The 22,035-nt window shown below is 45.3% G+C and overlaps 1 protein-coding gene across 1 annotated transcript in view; it reads right to left on the reverse strand.

Annotated features, from left to right (window-relative positions):
• Crybg1 (crystallin beta-gamma domain containing 1) overlaps positions 1-2,579 on the reverse strand; it is a 53,443-nt gene extending 50,864 nt beyond the window's left edge. Inside the window, exon 1 of the mRNA XM_052163010.1 lies at positions 1,124-2,579. Coding sequence (XP_052018970.1) covers positions 1,124-1,752 — 629 coding nt within the window. The 5' untranslated portion in view covers positions 1,753-2,579. The remainder of the gene's footprint in view (positions 1-1,123) is intronic.
• Positions 2,580-22,035: the final 19,456 nt, after the last annotated feature.

Below are 22,035 nucleotides of genomic sequence, written 5' to 3' on the forward strand. Positions count from 1 at the left end.
TCCAGGCTGCCAGCTGGTGAGGCAGTTCAACGTTATTCATTAAGCACATTTTCCTCCTAGCTTCCAGGCAGACCTGTTTCAAACCTTACTTCTCTTTAGGACATCAACTAGAAAGAAACCATTCAGTTCAAAAATGAGAATGCTACAAATGATGGGCCTTTTTGATCAGTGTGTGAATCAAAGTAGGAAAAAATTTGAGAGCTCAACAATTTTCACGTGCTGGGGAGAGAGTCACAGCTAGCTTGAGCTCATTTTTGCAGAGAGCCTTCCCTGTCTTCCTCGCCACACAAATCAGTTACCGTCAAACCGAAATCCCGGGCTCCTGCAGGAAACTGGTGACTTCTTGTCATGACTGCGAGAATCTTTACAATGGTAAAGACACTCCGCTCTCCCTTTTAATTTGATTTGCGTGCTCCTTGCTGCCACAAGGGGGACTTAAACTTTGAAGGCAACTGGCTGCATCACAGGTGTGGGTCGTCTACCCTCCTCCCCCCCCCCCCCCCCAGCACACAGAACAAAGGGCACTCAGTAGAAACTTGCGAAACTGCTACACTTGCGAGTACGTTCAGTCTGTTGATTTGCGTCCTTTTACTTAGGAAATTTTCTGCAATAACACCGATCATCTCAATATGAGAAAAGTCATTTCCAGCCCAGAAACAAGAGCGCCTAAGATCACTGAAGGGGGATTTTTAGAGACGTGCTTTAAGCTTGCTTTAGGACAATGAACTAATTCCATAATAAAGTTCTCTTAATGTCTTCCCTGTCAACGCCACCGGGCCACACTCAAACTACTGCTGGCTCCCTGGGACTATCCTGAAATACCCCTTTACACTTTGGATAAAGAATATAATTAGCTCTGTCAAGCCATTAAGTCTTATCTCCGCTGTTTACCTAAACACAGCGCCTCAAGGGATATATCCTATTTTTTTGCATTCATTTAACTTGGATCTTAAAGCAGGAATTAGCGGTGGAGGCTGCCAAATGTGTCACACTCCAAGCCTCAGCTCTACAAACGGTTCTTTCTCTCTTTGAAGTTTCCAACAGGAAAAAAAAATACAGGTTCCAGACCAACCTTACAAGCCTCAGCAGCCCCCCTGCCCAGGCTGACTCCGCAGCTACTTACAGGGTCACTTTGGTGGTCACGGTCGATCTGCCCACACCGAACTGGTTCCTGGGTTTCAGGCAGTCGGCGTCGGACGCTCCTGTTCCCCTGCTGCGACCGCCGTCGCCCCGACTATCGAAGTGGTGGGGCAGCGGCCCCCTCTTGTGCTCGGGCTTGATCTCAGGCAGCAGCGAGCTACTTTTGACCGTGAGCTCGCGCGGGACGACCCGGCCCGCCTCCTCGCCGCCGTCCGCCGCGGCGGGCGCCCTCTTGGGTGGGGACTCCTTGGCGGGAGCGCGCGGGCCGCTGCCGGGCGAGCTGGGCACCGCCTCGGGGACGCGGCTGCGACCCTTCCGCTTGGTGGGCGACAGGGGCTTGCCGCGGTCCGGCTCCCCTCGCGATTGCCCTCTGGGGCAGGAGCTGGACTTCGGCTCCGGGGCTGCGCCTCCGTCGGGAACCGCTTGTACCGATTTCACTTTCCTTTCCGCCGAGCAGTTCGCAGCGGCTGCGTCTGGCGCCACCTCGTCGTCGAACACCGCGTCGTCCTTGGTCGCACTCTCGGGCGCCACGGCGTCCGCGCCCGGGGAGTCGGTGGATTTCTGTGACTTCCTCCGCCGACCCGACCGGCGGCCGCTTGACCTCTTTTCCATGTCGTCTGAATCGTCGCAGTCGTCTGTCGCCGGAGCAATCGAGGCCGGCTCGTCCACCTGAGCCACCTCAGTCTTGCTCAAGAAGATGTCCAACGTTAGCACTTTGGTGGGATGCGCACGGTCGAGCGGCCCGGCTGCGCCGCTGGTCTCTGCGCCCTGGGCGGGAGGCTCACCTGGCAGAACCGCGTTCCCCGGGGCCCTCAAAGAGCCCGCTTCGGCACCCACGCCGGGGGCTCCGTCGGGGGCCTCTCCTACTCCTCCCACGAGGTGCTCCTCTGGCGGCGACCCCGACACACCCCTCGCTGTCTCTGGTTGGAGGCCAGCGCCAGGCAACGCGTCCTCCCCCGGACTGCAAGCGGGCGTCTCTGCGCTCTCCTGCCCGGAGCGATTCCCTGCTGAGGAATGCAGCAGCTCCTTGGCAGCAGTGGTGGCATCTGGGAAAGTCTCACCCTCTGCCTGCAGAGATTCTAATTGGGCTGAATCACTGCGGTGGCACTGCTGCACAGCCCCTCCATTGATGCTGGAGCAAGGTGACAGTTCGGCGTCGCAGGGGGGTGCCTGAACTCCGCTCTCAGCGGCCTGGCCCTCAGCCTCCTGCCTGGTGCCGGCCTCGCCAGCCTCGTCCGCGTCGGTTGCCTTTAGTTTGTTTCCCTGAGCCTTACTTTTCTCCTTCTCCGTTTCTGGGACTTTAGCAGAGGCCGATTTGGTATTTGAGTTGGTGGGACTCTCCGATCCGTTCCGGGTGGTCCTTCTCCTTCCAGCAGTAAAAAGATTGCCAAGTTTGCCCAGCACTGGCTTCCTTCTGGTGTCTTCCGGTGGCTGTGCTCTGGACTGGAAACATGAAAAGAAACGGGGAGAGAAAACTTGAGAATCCGTTTTGTTCTGCTTTGATAGGTTACAAAACTGCTGCGAACCAGCTAGACAATGGACCAGGTGTGATTGACGTTGAAAAGGTACAGCCAGGTGTGGCAGCACACGACTGTCTGGTCTTTGTTATCCAACAAAATTCACTTTAAAAATTAGATAGACAGAGATAGATAGATAGATAGATAGATAGATAGATAGATAGATAGATAGGGTCTCATTACGCAACTCTAGCTGTCCTGCAACTCATCATGTAGACCAGGCTGGCCTTGAATTCACAAAGATCCACCTGCATCTACCCACTGAAAGGTGGGGTTAAAAGCATGCACCACCGTACCTGCGTGGCTGAATTTCTTTTTCCTGTATATTTGGTTGTGAGCCTAACCTTAACAGCCTCAAACTTCTTTTCCTTCAATACATTTTCTAAGCTACATTACTTACAAAAGCATTTCGTTATAAGAGTTTTTAACCGGGAACGTCCAATTACCGCAAGTATGCAGTAGGGGCTCCAGCGTTTTATTTCTTTCCTTAGTAGAAATGCAAATTTAAAGCAACCAGACGTGATTTCGGGGTTCACGGTTCGCCCCCCAAATACCTTAGGAATTTTTTTTTTTTAAACAGAAACAACTCCCTTTATTTTCTAGGAGGCGGAGGGAGTAGCGATAGGAAAAATTACTAGTGGCCCTATGGACAACATTAGTAACACCTAGGTCTAACCTTCTGCAAAGGTGCAGGAATCCAGCATCTGGCTCCGCCCAACGGCGAGGCGCTCACCCAATGAGGCCCATGTGCCCGCGTTCAAACTGCGCGGGCGCGCTGTCCCGCCTCTTCCCAGCTCACCCCTAGGCTTCACGAGGGAGACACCTTAAGTTCCCGGCTGAGGGGAGGGACAGGCGGCGGGCCCCTCCTACGCAGGGGGGGGGTAGTGGAAAGCCGGCACAGCAGACACTGCCCAGAGGGCTCCAGTCGGCTCCAGGTGTAGCAAGTCCTTGCAGCTAGCGTGCAGCCAGCCCGGGTCTGTGACTGGGAGGAGTGGGAAGGGGGTTACTGGGCTGGACAGGAAGTGGAGAGCAACCCTTCAGGGGAGCGTGTATGCCGGATCAGCCCGACTCACCCCAGTCCCCTACCTTCGAACAATCCCTTAAGAGCCAACCTTTAAATTCAAGATCCAGGTGAGAGAGCTCCAAGGAGGCAGAAAACAGCCCCACCTTCCCTAAAGGGTGAGCATTGGTTCTGGAAGGATCTGACTCACCACTTAGGGATTCCCCCTGCAGTCTTAATGCAGATAAGCGTCCCCACCCCCATTTGTGCTACAAAAGCAGTGGAGGGAGTAGGAGATGGTGGGAAATGTAACATGCCTGGGTAAGAAATGCTTGTGATCAACAGAGTCAACACGCATCTGTTGAGACAGATCTGGCCTTGTAACCCTGCTGCAACCTAGTGAGGTAATGTGTTACCTACAGTAGATGGGGAAAAAGATGTTCCAAAGGCGGAGACCAAAACGAGGTGTGCTGAAGACAGGGCGAAAAAGTTGGCATTCAAACCCATGCTTTCCAGTTCTAACTGGTGCCCCTTCTAGTCCATCACAGAGGACACTCTCGGGTGCAGAGAGAACCTATGAATCCTAGTGGCCCCAGCGAAAGAGACCCCAGGTTACAGGGGCCCAGACGGGCACTCAGAGCCGGGGCGCTGGGAAGCTCAGCTATGTGCACATATCTCCCAGTGCGGCTAAGAACCAGAGAACTGTGACAAAGGAGATAGTTTAAGACTTAGCCACCCAGAGTTCCTGTGACCGAAGCGATTGATTTTGGCTTAATTCAGTTCTTGGAAGCTTATGGCAATAAGGAACAGGACGTGGCTTTTAAAAACTACACAAAAGCATCCCGTTTCCTAAGGAAACATTGGCGGTTTTTGTTTTATTTTACAAGTCAAAGGTATTACATGACTTGTTTCCAATGGAAACATCTGCCCATTGAGTCCTGCTTTGGTTCTAGACACTCACCAAAGGATTTACCATAGTCATTTTTTCAACAGCGCTTACAGTTTGATATGTCCACATGCCAAGATTCTGTATCCCTGTCTAAAGCTGCACGGCTGGATAGACCTTCTGACTCTGAAAATAGAGTCCTTTGTTTCTATCGCCTGGACAGGTCGTCAAGCATGCCCTGAAAAAGGAGACAGGAAAACTAGCCCGAGTCTATTGGCTCCATTCCAGTCCCTGTCAAAATTAAAGAACTAGCATATGTATCACTCTGCCCTACACAGTCATGTTGCAATCCATTTTCCCAGGCTGGGAAGACTCCTGGCCAGCAGTCCTCTATTCAGTCCAAGCATGCCCCCCCCCCCCCCCACACACACACTCAATCTTAGTTGTAGCTGCTTTTTTTTTTTCCTTTAAATAAAGCCAGTTTCTTGCTCTTCAAGTTGACTACGCGTACTAGCATTTTTATAACAACTTCATTCAGAAGAGTCCCAAACTGGAAACACTTTCAATGTCTACCAACTGCTGAAAGGAAAAACAGATCCTGGTATATTTAGGCAATACCTGACAGTAAGGAGGTGTGCTTTGACACCCAGGGCATGGTGCCCTGTGCACCGGAGTTGAGGAGTGGCCTGGCTGATTAGCATGCCAGAGGCTTTATGTTCAATCGTAGTACTAACACCAGAAATGATTTTTTTAAGACTTATTTATTTTATGAGTACACCGTAGCTGTTTTCATACACGCCAGAAGAGGGCATCTGATCCCGTTACAAATGGTTGTGAGCCACTATGTTGGGAATTGAACTCAGGACCTCTGGAAAAACAGTCAGTGCTCTTAACCACTGAGCCATCTCTCCAACCCCACAGAAATGCTTTTGAGGGTAGTCAGAGCAATTTTCTATCTTGATTGTGGTGCTGGTTATACCCTCTCAACACCTATCAAATGGGTAGACTGTCTGGGCACAGTGACATATACAAGTCACCCCAGGCACTCGGGAGAATATCCTGAAACTCACTATGTAGACTAAGCTAGCTTTGAACTCACAGAGGTCTGCCTGCTTCTACTTCCTGAGTGCGGAGAATAAATGGATACACCACAATACCCAGACAGAAGGATTTCTTGGTAGCAAGAGTTTATGGCCAAACTGGGTAATATAGCAAGACTCTAGATCTTTAAAAAGAAACCAACTCTTGTCAGAGACTGGAGGATACCTCCTGGTTCTGGCCAGCCTGACCTATATAAGGACTTCTAAGATAACCAGGCCTACATAGCAACACTTGATCTCAGAAAATAAACAGAAGAGTCTTCCTGCCACCATTTGCACTGGGGAGCCAGAAGGCGAGACTCCACCGCCTTCTGTGCACAGCCAGCCAGGAAAGAGTGATCTCCCAGCAGAGCTTTCACTTCTGAGCACAGAGGTGAGACCTGTGAGACCTCCACCTTCTCTCTGGAGGGGAACAGCTAGGAGCACACAGGGCATATGATCAGTGGAGCAGCTGGGACAGAGGTCTTCAGACCTCTACCATTTGCACCAGGAAGCCAGGTGGCTCCACAGCCTTCTGTGCACAGACCCTGCCAGAAGAGAGTTGGTCTCCCAGCAGTACGGACACAGGCTTACCAGCCCACAGGAGGAACAAGCTCCAGTCAGAGACAGGAAGACCAACCAGCACCAGAGATAACCAGATGGCGAAAGGCAAGCACAAGAACAGTACCAACAGAAATCAAGGCTACTTGACAACACCAGAACCCAGTTTTCCCACCACAGCAAATCCCAGATACCACAACACACTGGAAAAGCAAAGAGTTGGATTTAAAATCATATCTCATGATGCTGATAGAGGCCTTCAAGAAGGACTTAAATAACTCCCTTAAAGAAATACAGGAGAACATGGGTCAACAGCTAAAAGCCCTTAAAGAGGAAATCCAAAAATCCCTTAAAGAATTACAGGAAAACACAAACAATCAAGTGAAGGAACTCAACAAAACCGTCTAGAATCTAAAAATGGAAGTAGAAACAATAAAGAAGAAATCACAAAGTGAGACATCTCTAGAGACAGAAAACCTTGGAAAGAATTCAGAGGTCATAGATGCAAGCACCACCAACAGAATACAAGAGATAGAAGAAAGAATCTTAGATGCTGAAGATACCATAGAAAACATTAACTCAACAGTCAAAGAAAATGCAAAATGCATAAAGCTTGTAACCCAAAACATCTAGAAAATTCAGGATACAATGAGAAGACAAAACCTAAGGATTATAGGTATAGAAGAGAGTGAAGATTTCCAATTTAAAGGGCCAGTAAATATCTTCAACAAAATTATAGAAGAAAACTTCCCTAACCTAAAGAAAGAGATGCCCATGAACATACAAAAAGCCTACAGAACTCCAAACAGACTGAACCAGAACAGAAAGCCCTCCTGGCACATAATAATCAAAAAACCAAATGTACTAAATGAAGAAAGAATATTAAAAGCAGTAAGGGGGAAAGGGCAAGTAACTTCTAAAGGCAGGCCTATCAGAATTACACCAGACTTCTCACCAGAGACAATGAAAGCTAGAAGATCCTGGGCAGATCTCATACAGACCCTAAGAGAACACAAATGCCAGACAAGACTATTATACCCAGCAAAACTCTCAATCACCATAGAGAAACCAAGATATTCCATGATAAAGCCAAATTTACACAATATCTTCCCACAAATCCAGCCATACAAAGGATAATAGATGGAAAACGCCAACACAAGGAGGGAAACTACACCTTAGAAAAAGTTAGAAAGTAATCTTCTTTTAACAAGCCCAAAAGAAGATAACCACATAAACATAACGTCAAAAATAACAGGAAGCAACAATCTTTATTCCTTAATATCTCTTAACATCAATGGACTCAATTCCCCCATAAAAAGATATAGACTAACAGAAATATGTTCCATGTAAATCTTCATTTTTATCAGAAAATATTTGTAATTCCTCTTTCAATTAATTTAGTAATGTTCTTATGTCTACCATCTTATGCGCATTATTTGTCATGATAACCTTCAATTTTAACATATTTTTCTATATATTCTATTTTATCAGAAATGTCTTCCATGTAAATCTCTGATTTTATCACAAAATGTTTTTAATTCCACTTTCAATTAATTTACAAAGTTTTTTTCATGTCTTTTTATCTGTATAATTTATCTGTATAATTTCCCATGTCAACTTTAATGTATTTTTCTATATATTTCTTGAATTTTATCAGAAATATTTTCCATGTAAATCTTTAATTTTACCTGAAAATGTGTATACTTCTACTTTCAATCAACTTAGAATTATTTTTATGCCTACCATTTAATCTTTATAATTTTTCATGATAATCTTCAATTATACAATTTAATCTTTAATTATACAATTTAATCTTTAATTATACAATTAAATTATTCAATTTTAACATGTCTTTCTATATATTTCTTCAATTTTATCAGAAAAAAATTTCATGTAAATCTTCAATTTTATCAGAAAATGTTTATAATTCCACTTTCAATCAACTTAGTAATACTTTTATGCCTACCATTATTATATCTATATAAAATTTTCCATGATAATCTTCAATTTTAACATGTTTCTCTACATTTCTCTACAATTTTATCAGGAATATTTTCCATGTAAATCTTCAATTCTATCATAAAATGTTTCTATTTCATTTTTCAATTAATTTAGCAATGTTTTTTATGTCTACCACCTAACTCTTCAATTGAAAATTGTCTATTTTAACGTGTTTTCCTATATATCTCTATGTTATCAGAATATTTTCCATGTAAATCCTTAATTTTATCATAAAATGTTTTTACTTCCTTTTTCAATAAAAGAACATACTTTTCAAAAAATTAAGAGTGTCACAAACAAAGGAAAGAAAACAAACAGAAAAGTCAAAAATTCAAAATGTGCTCACATGTAATCCTAGTACTTCAGAGATGGAAGTGGGACAATCAGGAGTTCAAGGACATCCTTGACCACAAAGTGAGTTCAGGACCAGTCTGTTCTCCATGAAACAGTGTCTCAAAGAGTAAAGTGAAATAAATACAAAGTTGAGTTTGTCCTAAACCATGTTATATCTTAATAAAGTTGCTGAGCAGTAAGGAATGGAAAATGTGTGTCAGGTACACAGTTCTTACTGGGAGTCTGCACACTCTCCAATCATTTCAGAGACTCCTCTTATCTCTCCGAAATGAAGATTGCCCAAGGGGGCAAGCCTTTGAGGAGCTCAGGAGCCATCCCTTCTGAGCATGACCAGCTGAGAAGGGCTCAGAGTGCCCCATCCATTGTGTGAGGACAAAGTCCTCATTCAGTCCTTGATAAACACCTTTCTTAAGCAAGCTGCACATTTCTTTACACCCAGAGATTGTTTCTGTCCAGTGGTCATATGGAAACTCTGACAGATAAAGATCCAAACCCCAGTAACCTTTGGGGTTTAGCCTCTTACACTTAAGATAGGTGGTCACAGACCCTGCACCTTCTCCCTTAACCTTGTTAGGAAGACCCACGTTTGCAAAGACCTATGCCTCATGCTCCTGTGTAATAGTCCTATCCTGACTGCCCTGCCCATCCACGGGGTTGGGGGGGGGCGGTCCTGGGTACCCTGGATCTGGATAATCTCAGGTTCTAAGTTCTCAGAGTGTGTAATCCCAGGCCCTCCTTCCTACCCACCTTCCTTTAGGAATCCTGCAGCGCTCACTGTGTAGAACTTCCCATCTGTGCCCCGCTCCCACAGAGCCATCCATGAGTCTGTTCCAGATGTGACAAGGACCTGTTTTAGAGTGTTGTTTTTTTTTTTGTTTGTTTGTTTACTATTCAGTGTTAGCTCATCAGGAGACCTTAGAAGACAAGGTCACAGTCCAGCAGTGCGGAGACCCCTGGTAGCAAGGGAAGACCCCTTGGCTCAGATGCTATGATGTGAAACTCAGCCTTTTCACAGCAAAATACTAACTTAGTAAATGACACCTTGTGCTGCTTTGACAGGCAGCTGAAGACCAGAACTTTCAGGATAAATCTCAACGTTCTGCAGTCTGCCCAAAACATACAGACAAGCACGCAAAACTGCTTTTATTTTTGTTTTGTTGAGGTTACTAATTGGAGTCATTGACATTAATTTTAAAGTAATTGACCTAAAATCATGTTTCAAGGCTGAGAAAATTATGTTGAACACATTACTTGAAAATTTACCAGCATTTAAAAGTCATTCATAAATTTCTACCCTTTTCATGTCCTACATAATGTGAGTCCCTCGTCGGAAGGAAAATTTTTTCAGCCCCTGGCTCAGGGATTGCTACGTCGAGGAGGCCGCAGGCATCTGCTGCCTCTGACAAGCCAGGGGCACCTGATCGGTACCAGTTTCGAAGAGGCACCAACATTCTTGAAGATCGTTCCAAACATGGCTGAGGTCTGACAAAGAGAATCAACATCATTTATGCCCAAGACAGTGTGGTCAAGAATTCCTTCTGCCAGAGAGAGAGGAGTCTGCAACCGGATGCAGCCAGCAGTCGACCACTGCCTCAGCTTGGGGCCAGTTCCAGGCCCAACTCTGACTTAAGAAAGCATGTCTTCATGTCCAGATCCTTCTAGAGCGTGGTCGCCCATGCACAAGAATAACTCCTTAAAACAAACAAACAGCAACAACAAAAGAAAAAAACTAGTGATTTTTTAAGTGCTCATTTTGTTAATTTTTGAATGAAATCTTCCTTCAGCCTGAGGAAGGAATGGTTGAAATGGGTGTTAACGAATGGAATGGTTAGCCAGGTTACTGTGGTAACACCTTAGGATCACAGTGGTGTATGCTCTTGCATTTGGCTTTTGTTCTGGTAATACTTTTTTTCTTAATAAAATCAAATATATATATATATATATATATATATATATATATATATATATATATATATATAGTTTATGTGCATCTCTCTCTCTATATATATATAGATATAGATATATATGTTAAAAAAGAGAAGTTAAAATTTATTTATTTATTTATTTATTTAGCTCTACTGGGAATTGAATCTGGGACACTGTACATATTTGGGCCTCTGAGCTATATACTGTCCTTCAAAATATAGGTTTAAGCTACTTTAGTCTTCAATTACCAAAGTTTTTAAAAAAGTCTTAAAAATTCAGAAAATTCCTTCAGTAAGAGTCAGACATACCTAGGACTCAGGAAGTTGCTCAGCGTTCCCAGCATGCACTGGGAAGCACTGACAAAGAGTGGACTTAGTGGCACGTACCCGTTATCCCAGCCTTTGGGGAGTAGAGGTAGAAAGCCAGGGGTTCTAGGTCCTCCTTGATTACACACCGAGTTTGAGGTCAGCCCTGGGTAACTGAGACCCTGTCGATTATTTTGAAAGGGAGAAATATCTTAGAACCATGCGACAGCTAACTAAAGAACAGAGATGGGGAGCCGGGAATGGAGAAAGAACAGTCCATAACTGGAGGGAAAAATCTCAGAGTGCTTTGTTGTGGGAAAGAAAGACACAAAAACCAAGAAAGGGTTTTCATTCCTTTGATTGCTGTTTGGTTTCAACATAGGATATTGCCATGTAGCCCTGGCTAGCCCAGGGCTTGATATGTAGTTCAGCACAATTTCAATTAAAATTAAAATTCCATTCCTTCACACTAAGTGTACGGCTGCACATCATGTCAGTGTAGCTTCAGAGACAGAGGAAATGATATTCAAAGCCGGGTCTGTCTGAGGTCCCTGAGAACTGGCTTTGGATTAGATACAAGCTATCACTTACCCATCATGCATCTTCCTTTTTTATGCTCATGCTAATGCAGGAACTCAGCGAGGCAAAGAAAGGGAATGCTCACCACATAAGTGGACCTATCAAGGACTGGTCCTTTTCACTTTAAATTTAATGTGTTTCTATTATACAAAATCTACTTCCTGTTCTCAGAATATATTCTTCATAGTTTAGCCCTTTCCGGGATGAGGGTGCTTGTTTGGTTTGTTTTAGTGGGTTTTTGTTTGTTTGTATTTCTTGGGTTTTGTTGTTTTGTTTTTTGAGGTGAGTTTCACTGTATTGCCAAGGATGGTCAAGGGCTCCTCTGCAGTATCTGGAACTACAGTTAATGGCTCTTAGTGGTTCAGAGATGGAGCAGAGATGCTCTGTTATCACATTTGAGCTATGACAGCAGTTTCTCCCAAGGCTGTTATGAACGGCAACAGGCACCATTTGGTGGGGGGCAGCCCTCAAGAACAGAAGGGCGTGGAGTTGTTCCATGAGACTGCCTTTGGTCTGTAGTCCGATTCCGATGGTGCGACAGGTGACACACTCGGCCTCTAGGCCTTCCCTCTGTCATCTCTCTGCCCAGGGAGTCTGGGTGGAGCGTTCGCTTGCTTGGGAGCTTCTCTTTCCCTAACATTTGCCACCGCTTCTGTTATCCCTCCATCTCTGCTAACTCTTTCTCTTGTGCCTCCACCCTGCCACTGTGTGCGTCTTCACGTCCTCCTCCATGTTGTTCCTAATAATGAGAGTCGAACAGCACCACACCCTATCACGTAAAATCAGTTGTACTATCCTGTACAAAAGAGTGACAGAGTCTCCGGTTTGTATCTCTTTTCTTTAATTTCCATACTTAGTGATGTCCAAAATAGAGGCGTTCCTGATCATAAAAAGCTCTCATTTAGGAAGGGTTAAATGTCCACCCTTCTGAAGAGTTTCTTTTTAAAAGCAGATTCCCAGTGCGGGATGCGACTCAATGCCAGAGCGCATGTCTGGCATGCTCAGAGTCCCCAGCTCCATCCCCAGCACTTCCCCTAAAGGCATCTTAGAGAAGCTGGTAAAAGAACTGCAATGAAGTACTACAGTCACAATATGCCACTCCTGGGGATGAGGGTATACACCGAAGCCATCGAAGTCAGCACACACCTCACAGATGCTCATTATATAATTGAGTTTTATTCCATAGCAAAGAAGAATGAACTCATGCCATTCGCAAGGAAACAGTTAGAACAGGAAACCACATTAAGGGAAGTAAGCCAGGATATATATATCCTCTCCAATGTGGAATCTAGATTTGATGACCTGAAAGTCAAGTGGTCCATCTGGGGGCACAGGTAGATTATGAGCAGTATAATGATAAACCTATCATATATTAAAATGTTAAGACCAAGCCCATTACTTCAAACTCTGACTTAAAAACTTAGTGACAGCAAGTAAAAAACAGGTTTCCAGTTTCAGGAAAGATTTTCTTCAGATCGTTTGTTTACTTGGTTGGTTAGCCTTCAGGTTTTGATACACAGCCCAGGCTAGCCCTAAACTTCTGGTCCTCCTGCCTTCACATCCCAAGTGTTGGGAGCTAGCTCATGTCACTTAGATCATTATTTTTTTCTTTATAAAGAGTCAGAGTGAAATCTCATTATTTAGAGCCATCAACATTTTTGTTCCTGAGACAGACTCTCACCCTTTAGCTCAGGCTGGCTTGGAACTCACTAAATAGTCCAGGCTGGCCTCAAAGTTTTGGCAATCCTCCTACGTCAGCCTAGGAAGTGTCGGGATCACAGGCATGGGCAACCACCCCTAGCTAAGTCACTGACACTCGGTCAATTGAAAGAAGATGTTTTGAATTATGAAATAATTTTCTCATTAATTTCATGAATAATGATTAACCCGTGCACTTTATGCCATAAGTTCCTCTTTACCTTATAACGTTGAACAATGGTCCAGAGAGATTAATTTTCCTAAACACACTCAGGTTCTCTAAACGCTGACTTCATATCTTTTCCTAGGTAGCATTGCAGTGCTCTGGTAGAGGTGAGACTGTCGAATGACAGGATGTACGTCAGCTAAACCACTGCGCCGGCTGCAGAGCACGCATCCCACATGTGTGCCTCGACTGTCCCAAGCCTGGCTGCTCAGTTAGTGCCGGGGGGAACTGGGTGGAGTAGCTGACAGGCCAGGCCCCTTTCTCCACCTGCTAGCAGTTGCCGGCATGTTGTCCCAACCACAATGGAATACAGAAAGTGAACCCCCTGCCTTTTAATTGTAATTAGGCACAACCAGTGGGAGGCAGAAGGGAGGGACTGGAATGGGTAACAGATTCTCCTCTCTCCTCCTTAGGCCTCGGGTTGAGTGTCGGCCCTGACCCTGGCTTCCTCCTTCTCTTGCTCTCTGAGGCCCACACCGAGAAAGGGCCGACTAGTGCCAGCCCACGTGCTCACTGGTCCCCAACAAGGGCTCAACAAGGGTTTGAGGAACGGAAGTAGGTAAAACATTGAGAACTTCCTTTAAGGAAAATTAATGCAGCGAGTGTGGGGGTGTAGCATAGTAAGCCTGCCAGGCTGAGGCAGGGGAATTGTGAGTTCCAGGCAGTCTCAAAATATCAATAAAAACAAAAAAGAAGGATGGACAAGAGGACTGAAGGGAGGGAGGAGGGAAGAGGGAGGAGGGATGGAGAAAGGATGGGAGAAGGATGGGAGGGAGGGAGGGAGGAAGGAGAAAAGGAAAAAGAAAAGTCTGAAGAATTCTGGACTGCAGACTTAGACACACACCTGGAAGAGGCCGCCATGCAGGTGAGGAACGTCTTTAGGAGCCCTTGGTTCCCAGCCTCACCCACACTTTGTAATGACCTTTCGTAGCTTTCCTCAGTTACACAAGTCAGCGTGCTTCCTGGGCTGGGACCTCAGTTCTGTGTAGCTAATTAGAAGCAGCAGATAACCTAAAACATCTCCTGTAAACTAAGCAGTTTCCCAGATATTTCCTTTTTTCTCACAAAGATAACTGTCAGGCTGAATAAATTTGCTTTGCAGTTGAGATACGCGATCCTAATTTGGCGATTTTTTCCCCCCTTGTGCACAGTGTGTGACTAAAGGAGACAGGGATTTGACATTTATATCGGAAGTATTTCTTACCTTGTGCCATGTCCGGACTACATAATTAAATGACTAACCAGTGAGTTTCTAATTAAAGTTTAGCCAGACTGGGAAACAGAACTATGCCCATTCAAAGTAGTGGGCTAGTCCTTTTTATATTGGCTCAGAATGAACAGGTGTGTTCTTTATACACCTTTAAAAGGAAAATGGTCTGGACAAGAACTCGTGCCAAAGATCAAGAGTCATTACAATACTCTAAAGACCCGTGGAGTCTCAGGGTCTCAGTGCCAGGGGAGCCAGGCCTGGTTTTTGAGCTGGCATTCTAAATGACACGAGGAGACCAGGAATATGCCGGAGAGCCAAGGGAGCCACAGCAGAAGGCTGACCTGGCTTAGCTGTGCTCACACTAGACGGGGACAGAGTGGGAGTGGAGGGGTGTGTGTGTGTGTATGAACATGTGTGTGTGTGTATGGATGTGTGTGTGTGTGTGTGTGTATGAATGTGTGTGTATGAACGTGTGTGTGTGAATGTGTGTGTGTATGAATGTGTGTGTATGAATGTGTATGTGTGAGTGTGTGTGTATGAATGTGTGTGTATGAACATGTGTGTGTGTGTATGAATGTGTGTGTGTATGAATGTGTGTGTATGAACGTGTATGTGTGAGTGTGTGTGTATGTATGTATGAATGTGTGTGAGTGTATGTGTGAGTGTGTGTGTGAACGTGTGTGTATGAACATGTGTGTATGAACGTGTGTGTGAGTGTATGAATGTGTGTGAGTGTATGTGTATGTGTGAGTGTGTGTGTGAACGTGTATGAACATGTGTGTATGAACGTGTGTGTGAGTGTATGAATGTGTGTGAGTGTATGTGTATGAATGTGTGTATGAACGTGTATGTGTGAACGTGTGTGTATGAACATGTGTATATGAACGTGTGTGTGTGTAAACGTGTGTGTGTGTGTGTATGAACGTGTGTGTATGAACGTGTATGTGTGAGTGTGTGTGTGTGAGTGTGTGTGTGTGAGTGAGTGTGTTTATGAATGTGTGTGTGTGTTAGGAGGCAGCCACACAGAAACGGACAAGCTCTTTAGATCGCAGCACTGTGGCTTCAGGCTGCCTTCGAGACACTTAGGGAATCTTGAGCCCTAATTTAAATGTGCCAGTTTAAGCACATTTTAAATGTGGCAGAAAATAGTGAAATTTATTCCTAGGAAGTGGAAAAATGTTTACTTTTCCAACTAACATATATTATAACATGCTCTCAATAATATGTTAGCATAGCTGAGAAATTCCCGAGTTTTTTAGCAACTCTTTACTGTTCTGTTCTGCCCTATCCTGACTGACAATAACTTAATGATGTAGACCAGGGCCGCTCAAACTCACACCCCTCCTGCCTCAGACTCCTGGGCAGTGAGTTACAGATGTGTGCCACTGCTCTCAGGTAATGAAGCAGAAGGCGGCTGAGTGCCCTGGCGCACGATTGGCACCCCTGACTCTCAGGAGGTGGACGTATGAAGACCTCAAGGGCCAGCCCCAATCGCACAGTGACCTAGTGTCAAAAAGAAAAGAGAAGTGGAGAGGAGAGGAAGGGAGAGGGGAGGGCAGCAGGGGAGAGGAGAGGGGAAAAGAAAGTGCGTTCTTTCACAAAGAGAACTTGGGAAACTACTATGGGGTTGTTTATTCTCTCAAAAATTCCACATCTGGGGTGGGAGGGATGGCTCAGTAGGTAAGAATGCTTGCACAGGAACAGAGCTCGGATCCCAGCACCCACATAAAAAGCTGGGTGTGTCTGAAGAATGTGACCTATAGCCATTGCCGAACATATAAATGTGTTATGGTTAGAACAGGAAAAAAAAAACACTACAAAACAAAACTCCAAACCCACAAGTTTACTCTTAGATTAATGTGTATGTGTGTGTGTGTGTGTGTGTGTGCAAATTATGTAAATCCACAAACAATGTAAATGGTAGTTTTAGAAGATAAGAAACTCACAGAGAGATTACCTCCGTCTCACCATCTGTGGAACAGAACCTCACTTTCATAGCCGTAACCTCCTCTATTTTCTTCATTGTGCGCATCTCTATGGTGTTATTTGTATGTTATTTGTATGTAGGACTATGTACTGGCTGGTTTTGTGTGTCAACTTGACACAAGCCGGAGTTATCACAGAGAAAGGAGTTTCAGGGGAGGAAATGCCTCCACGAGATCCAGCTGTACGGCATTTTCTTAATTAATGGTCAAGTGGGCAGGGCCCCTTGTGGGTGGTGCCATCCCTGGGCTGGTATTCTTGGGTTCTATAAGAGAGCAGGCTGAGCAAGCCAGGGGAAGCAAGCCAGCAGGGAACATCCCTCCATGGCCTCTGCATCAGCTCCTGCTTCCTGACCTGCTTGAGTTCTAGTCCTGACTTCCTTTAGTAATGAACATCGATGTGGAAGTGCAAGCTGAATAAACCCTTTCCTCCCTGATTTGCTTCTTGTTCATGATGGTTGTGCAGGACTAGAACCCCTGACTGAGACAGACTCCTTGCTGTTTGTCTGTCTTTCCTCATAGAATGTGAGCCCTATGAGGATGGGAACAAAGTCTTGTTTGGCCTTGAGGTCTTCAGTCTTTCATCTGCCCGGTGTCAATAAATACTCAGTACGTATTAAGTAGTTAGATGAACACTATGTTTTCTAGAAACCTAGTGAGGAGCAGACAGCTCTGCATAATGGAGCCCAGGGGGGAACACCTTTATGCCTGCAGTTGTCTCCCCTGCTGATTTCCCCCAATCCTGCTTTGGAAACACTTGTCCTCTGGGTTGTGTAAAGAACCAAATGAGGTACTCCTAAAACACCTAACACTGAGGAGACAGAGAAGGGGAAAGACCATGGCTCCAGTTTGGATGTGGAGTATCCCACAAAGGCTTGGTCCCCAGTCTGATGTTCCTGGCAGGTCATGGCGGGAGTAAAGAGGTTGGTTCTCCTGAAAGGTTCCAGGTCACAGGGTGCATATCCTTAAAAGGTGTTTCTCTTCCCACCCAGCCAGGACTGGTTTTCCTTTCCATGTATTCCCTGATACAGTGCCTTGTCACCTGATTAAAAGTGACAGCTAATCAACAGACTGGAACTTTCAAAACTGGGAACTAACTAACTAAATCTCTCTTCTTTATGAGTCACTGATGTCAGGCATAATAAAAAGCTGTTGGACTGGCGTGGTAACACATGGCTAGCCTGGGGCACATGGCAAGTTCCAGGCCAGCCTGGGTTACAGAGCAATACCCTTCAAACAAGCAAGCAAGAAGGACAAGACGAAACTATAAGAGAAATACACATTAATATTTTCAAGTCAGCACCACAAGTAAGGTCAAAGAGAAGAGTTCTCAAATGCCTACTATTTCTTCTTCCCCCTTTCATTTTTAGCAAACCATCTAATATCATTTCATATGTGCCTGTTGTACTTGCATGTCCCTGAGTCTGTTATTAAATACACTATGATGTAATATTAATCTTTGTATAAATTCTATTGTGTCCACTGTGCCTGTCTGCCATGCTCACTGTGCCCACCATGTCCACGGCTCCTATTGTACCCAGCATGCCTTTAACGCCCTCCCATGCCCACTGTCCCACCATGCCACCATGCCCACCATCCCACCATGCCCACTGTCCCACCATGCCACCATGCCCACCATCCCACCATGCCCACTGTCCCACCATGCCACCATGCCCACCATCCCACCGTGCCCACCGTCCCACCATCCCAGCATGCCCACCATCCCAGCATGCCCATCGTCCCAGCATGCCCACTGTGCCTATTATGCCCCTGGATGATGTTTCATTTACTCTCGATGGGTTGAAAAATGCAGAAAAGACTGCAGCTTATCTGTACACAGATCTTGAATTATTATCATGGGAAACATTTATAATTAGTTACAGGGGAGCGGGGGAATGAAGAGACAAAGCACAAGATATAAAAACTAAACAGAACAATCCCTAATACTGGACAGGCAGTAGAGACAGAACTCCTGCACACTGGTGGCCACAGTGAAAACTGCTGTTGCCACCTGAGAAACGCTCGCTTGTTTTGACTGATGGATCGTTTCTGCTCCCTAGGACAGAAGTCCTCACAGTTTTAATTTTAAAATTCCTTGACATTCTTAGAAGTTAAGGACCACAAGAGCCTCATTTGTGTCGGTTATATTTGTCAGTGGTTAGGTCGGAAGTTAAGACTTAAAGCCAGGTGTGGTGGAATCCGTCTATATAATCCCAGCACTAAGGAGGCAAAGGTAAGGGGATCTCGTAGTTCAAGACTAACTCAGTCTACATAGTGAGTTCACAGCAAACTGGGGCTACACCAAAAAATGAGGTAGAGGAGGAGGAGGAGAAGAAGGAGGAAGAGGAGGAGGAAGAAGGAGAAGGAGGAAGAGGGGAGGAGGAGAAAAAGAAGAAGTTGTTTAACAAGGCCATCAGAACAAGACACCATTAAATATTATGCTGCCTCTGGTTGGATCTCCACTCTACACTCACAAGGGTAGAGGAGTAAAAGGGAGTAAAATAATATTTAGCATGATTACAAAAACATTTTGACATTCGCGAGTTTCCCAAAATACCTCAGGAAGCCTCAAAGGCCCCAAGACCTTGCTGTGAGAACAGTCATCTTGTAAAGGCTGTGTGTGCAGTTCCAGGATGCAGGCACAAGGACCCTCAAGTCCTAAGCAGACCAGGCCTGGGGCCCTTGCTAGCAGGATGAAGCAATGAACAGTGAAGCGGTCATAAAATAAAGAATACCACAGCAACAGAGCGAGGGAGGCCACGCCTCCAGCTGCCCACCAGCTCAGCATGGGTTTATAAACACAATGGTTCGGGTTTTGTTCTGTTCTTTTGTTCTTTTGTGTGGCAGGGCTAACACTGTAGGTAGCCCAGGCTAGTTTGGAGCTAGCTCACGAATAGGTGAGACTAACAGAATGTATTTGAAATTCAGGAACGCAAAAGCTATTGCGTTGTCCTGGAGTATGATTACAGGTGATAAATCATAAGGAAAAGCAGAGAAACAGTTAAGATAATAGATACTGGAGCCGATGGATGGTTTGGTATTAAGCTCACCAGCTGCTCTTTGGGGGACACTGTGTGCACGCAGGGCACAGACATACATGCAGGCAAAACCCAATCACATAAAACATTTGAAAGTAAGAAAATATTTAAGAAGATAATGGTATTTCTTTGTCATGTGGGTCCTTGCCCTTATTTAAAGCTTTGTTACATTAGCATGGTATTTCTTCTCACTGACTTTTAAATTTCACCATATGTACTATATATCTTGACTACTGAGCGTTTGCTGTTGTTCTCTCCTGGGTTTGTTTTTAATTGTTTGTCTGTGGTTTTCCTTGCTCCTTGACCACTGCCTGACTCCCCTCACTCTGGTCCTGGCCTTGATGATGAGGGGACACGTGCGCGCCGGTCAGAAACCAGCAGGAACCCGAGGAAGTGGCAATTGTCTTTGTCTTAGGCTGTTTCTAATTACGCCCGTGCCTGCTTTATAATTAGCCATTATACTCCACATTTAAATCTATACACTTTTCTGACACAAGCTATATTTCACAATGACTAGGGGCACGCATGTCTTTGTTTTCAAAAGCCAATGAACTCGTGTCCCGTACTAATTGGCGTTTTAATTTTGCTCTTCTGTGATTCCAGTAACTATCCTTACATCCTTACAAATGCGCCTTGAGCCTGGGACGTCTAGTGGCCCTTTGAGGGGGTATACACACCGTCCTCTCTTCACACCCGAGGGCACTGCCCGAGCTAGCCTAGCAGGGCTCAGGCTGTCAGTAGATCAGTCGGCTTAGGACGTTTTAGGTGCTTATGATCATACACTAATATGGCAGCTACCCAAAAGATCAAGAATTTCACTAAGTGCCAAACGCCTTTAAAGGCCAAAATCACGATGCTCCTAAACCTACATGTTTAATAGGTTTTGAGATTGGAAAGTCATTTCAAAAAGCCATTTGCCCACGGCTGCTACAGGTGTGTTTCAAATGATTCAAGGCCCTGTTACTCTCTTCCATTTCTTGTTCTTTCTCTCTCTCTCTCTCTCTCTCTCTCTCTCACACACACACACACACACACACACACACACACACACTAACAGGGAAGGAGGAGACAGAGGATAGACTTAGACCCCAGAGCAGCTCAGTGGCGACCAGAGAACCTCACAGGAACTACCAAGCTGATCTGAACTCTTCTGATACAGCACTTAAATTGATCAGACGTGGTAAAACTATCCTTGCAAAGACTTTCATACACCAGCTAATATGTTTTTCTGGTCCCTGGATCTGCTGACTGTCCCCTCACTTCCCTCTCACCGGCAGGAAGATAGCTTTGCTTCCCCCTCCCTTAGAACACATAGGTATTATTATTATTATTATTGTTGTTGTTGTTGTTGTTGTTGTCGTCGTCGTCGTCGTCGTTATTGATATATTATTGCTATCCTTCATTTCCTCCATGAGGCTGCCTAGCCCATCAGACAAGGCAGGCAGCTGCAGAGGCTGGAGCGGGTGTGCTTTGGGATTCAGGCTGAGAGTTACTCTGCTCCTCTGAGCTGGAGAGTAAGCTGTTTCATCACCATATTCCTGGCAGACAGCATGAGCTTGGATGCCTTCTCGCTGCCTCAGCTTGTGAGTCTGGATTGCGTTTTCTGCAAAGCCTGCTCCTGTACGGGCTTGAGGCGGACAAGCCTGAACACCCAGGCTCCCCTGCGCAGCAGTACCATTCCTGATTATGCCTAGAGACATGGGCAGAAGGCTCTGCCCATTTCAACATTTCAAATTAGAATTCAAATGTCGTCCTCACTAGCCCTATGCTCCTAGTCCCCGAGGTGCTGATACAATGTATCTTCTCCTGGATGGATCTTTACTTTAACAGCACCGACATTCTAGACAGAAACAGCGTTCAGAATGCTCGCCCTGGACAGAAACAGCGTTCAGAATGCTCGCCCTGGCTGGTTCATCTCCCCAGCCCCGCCTAAGCTCCCTGAGGAGCATTCACAGACTGAGCTGTGAGGCAGAGCATCAGGTGTTGGACACTAATAGGATGAGTGACCAAACCCCAGACATTTCAGTTATCAAACTTCAAATGCTTTTGATGAATTGTATCTGTGATGTTCTTAGACTCACATCATGGTTGATTTGCTTTTGTTTTTGCTCTTTGTAATTAGCAAATCATTTTGAAAAGTGTTTTTTTCCCTTTCTTTCTTTCTTTCTTTCTTTCTTTCTTTCTTTCTTTCTTTCTTTCTTTCTTTCTTTCTTTCTTTCATTCATTCTTTCTTTATTTTGTGGAAGGGGAGAGTTCTATTAAGATGTCTGAAGAAAGATTAAGAGGGCCAGTGAAATGTCTCAGCTGATACAAATGTTTGCGGCCAAGCCTGATGACCTGGGTTCCATCCCGACACCCACAGGTAGAGAAGAACACTGACTCCTGCAAATTACGTGCTGACCTCACATGTGTGCCTACATGAGTGTACACACACACACACACACACAACCACACACACACTTTAAAAATGTTTTTAAAAAGGAAAGATTAAGAACTCAAACCTAAATTTAGAGTCCGAATGTCTGTTTCTAAA

Source organism: Apodemus sylvaticus, chromosome 19, assembly GCF_947179515.1.
Source record: "Apodemus sylvaticus chromosome 19, mApoSyl1.1, whole genome shotgun sequence".
NCBI lineage: Eukaryota > Metazoa > Chordata > Mammalia > Rodentia > Muridae > Apodemus > Apodemus sylvaticus.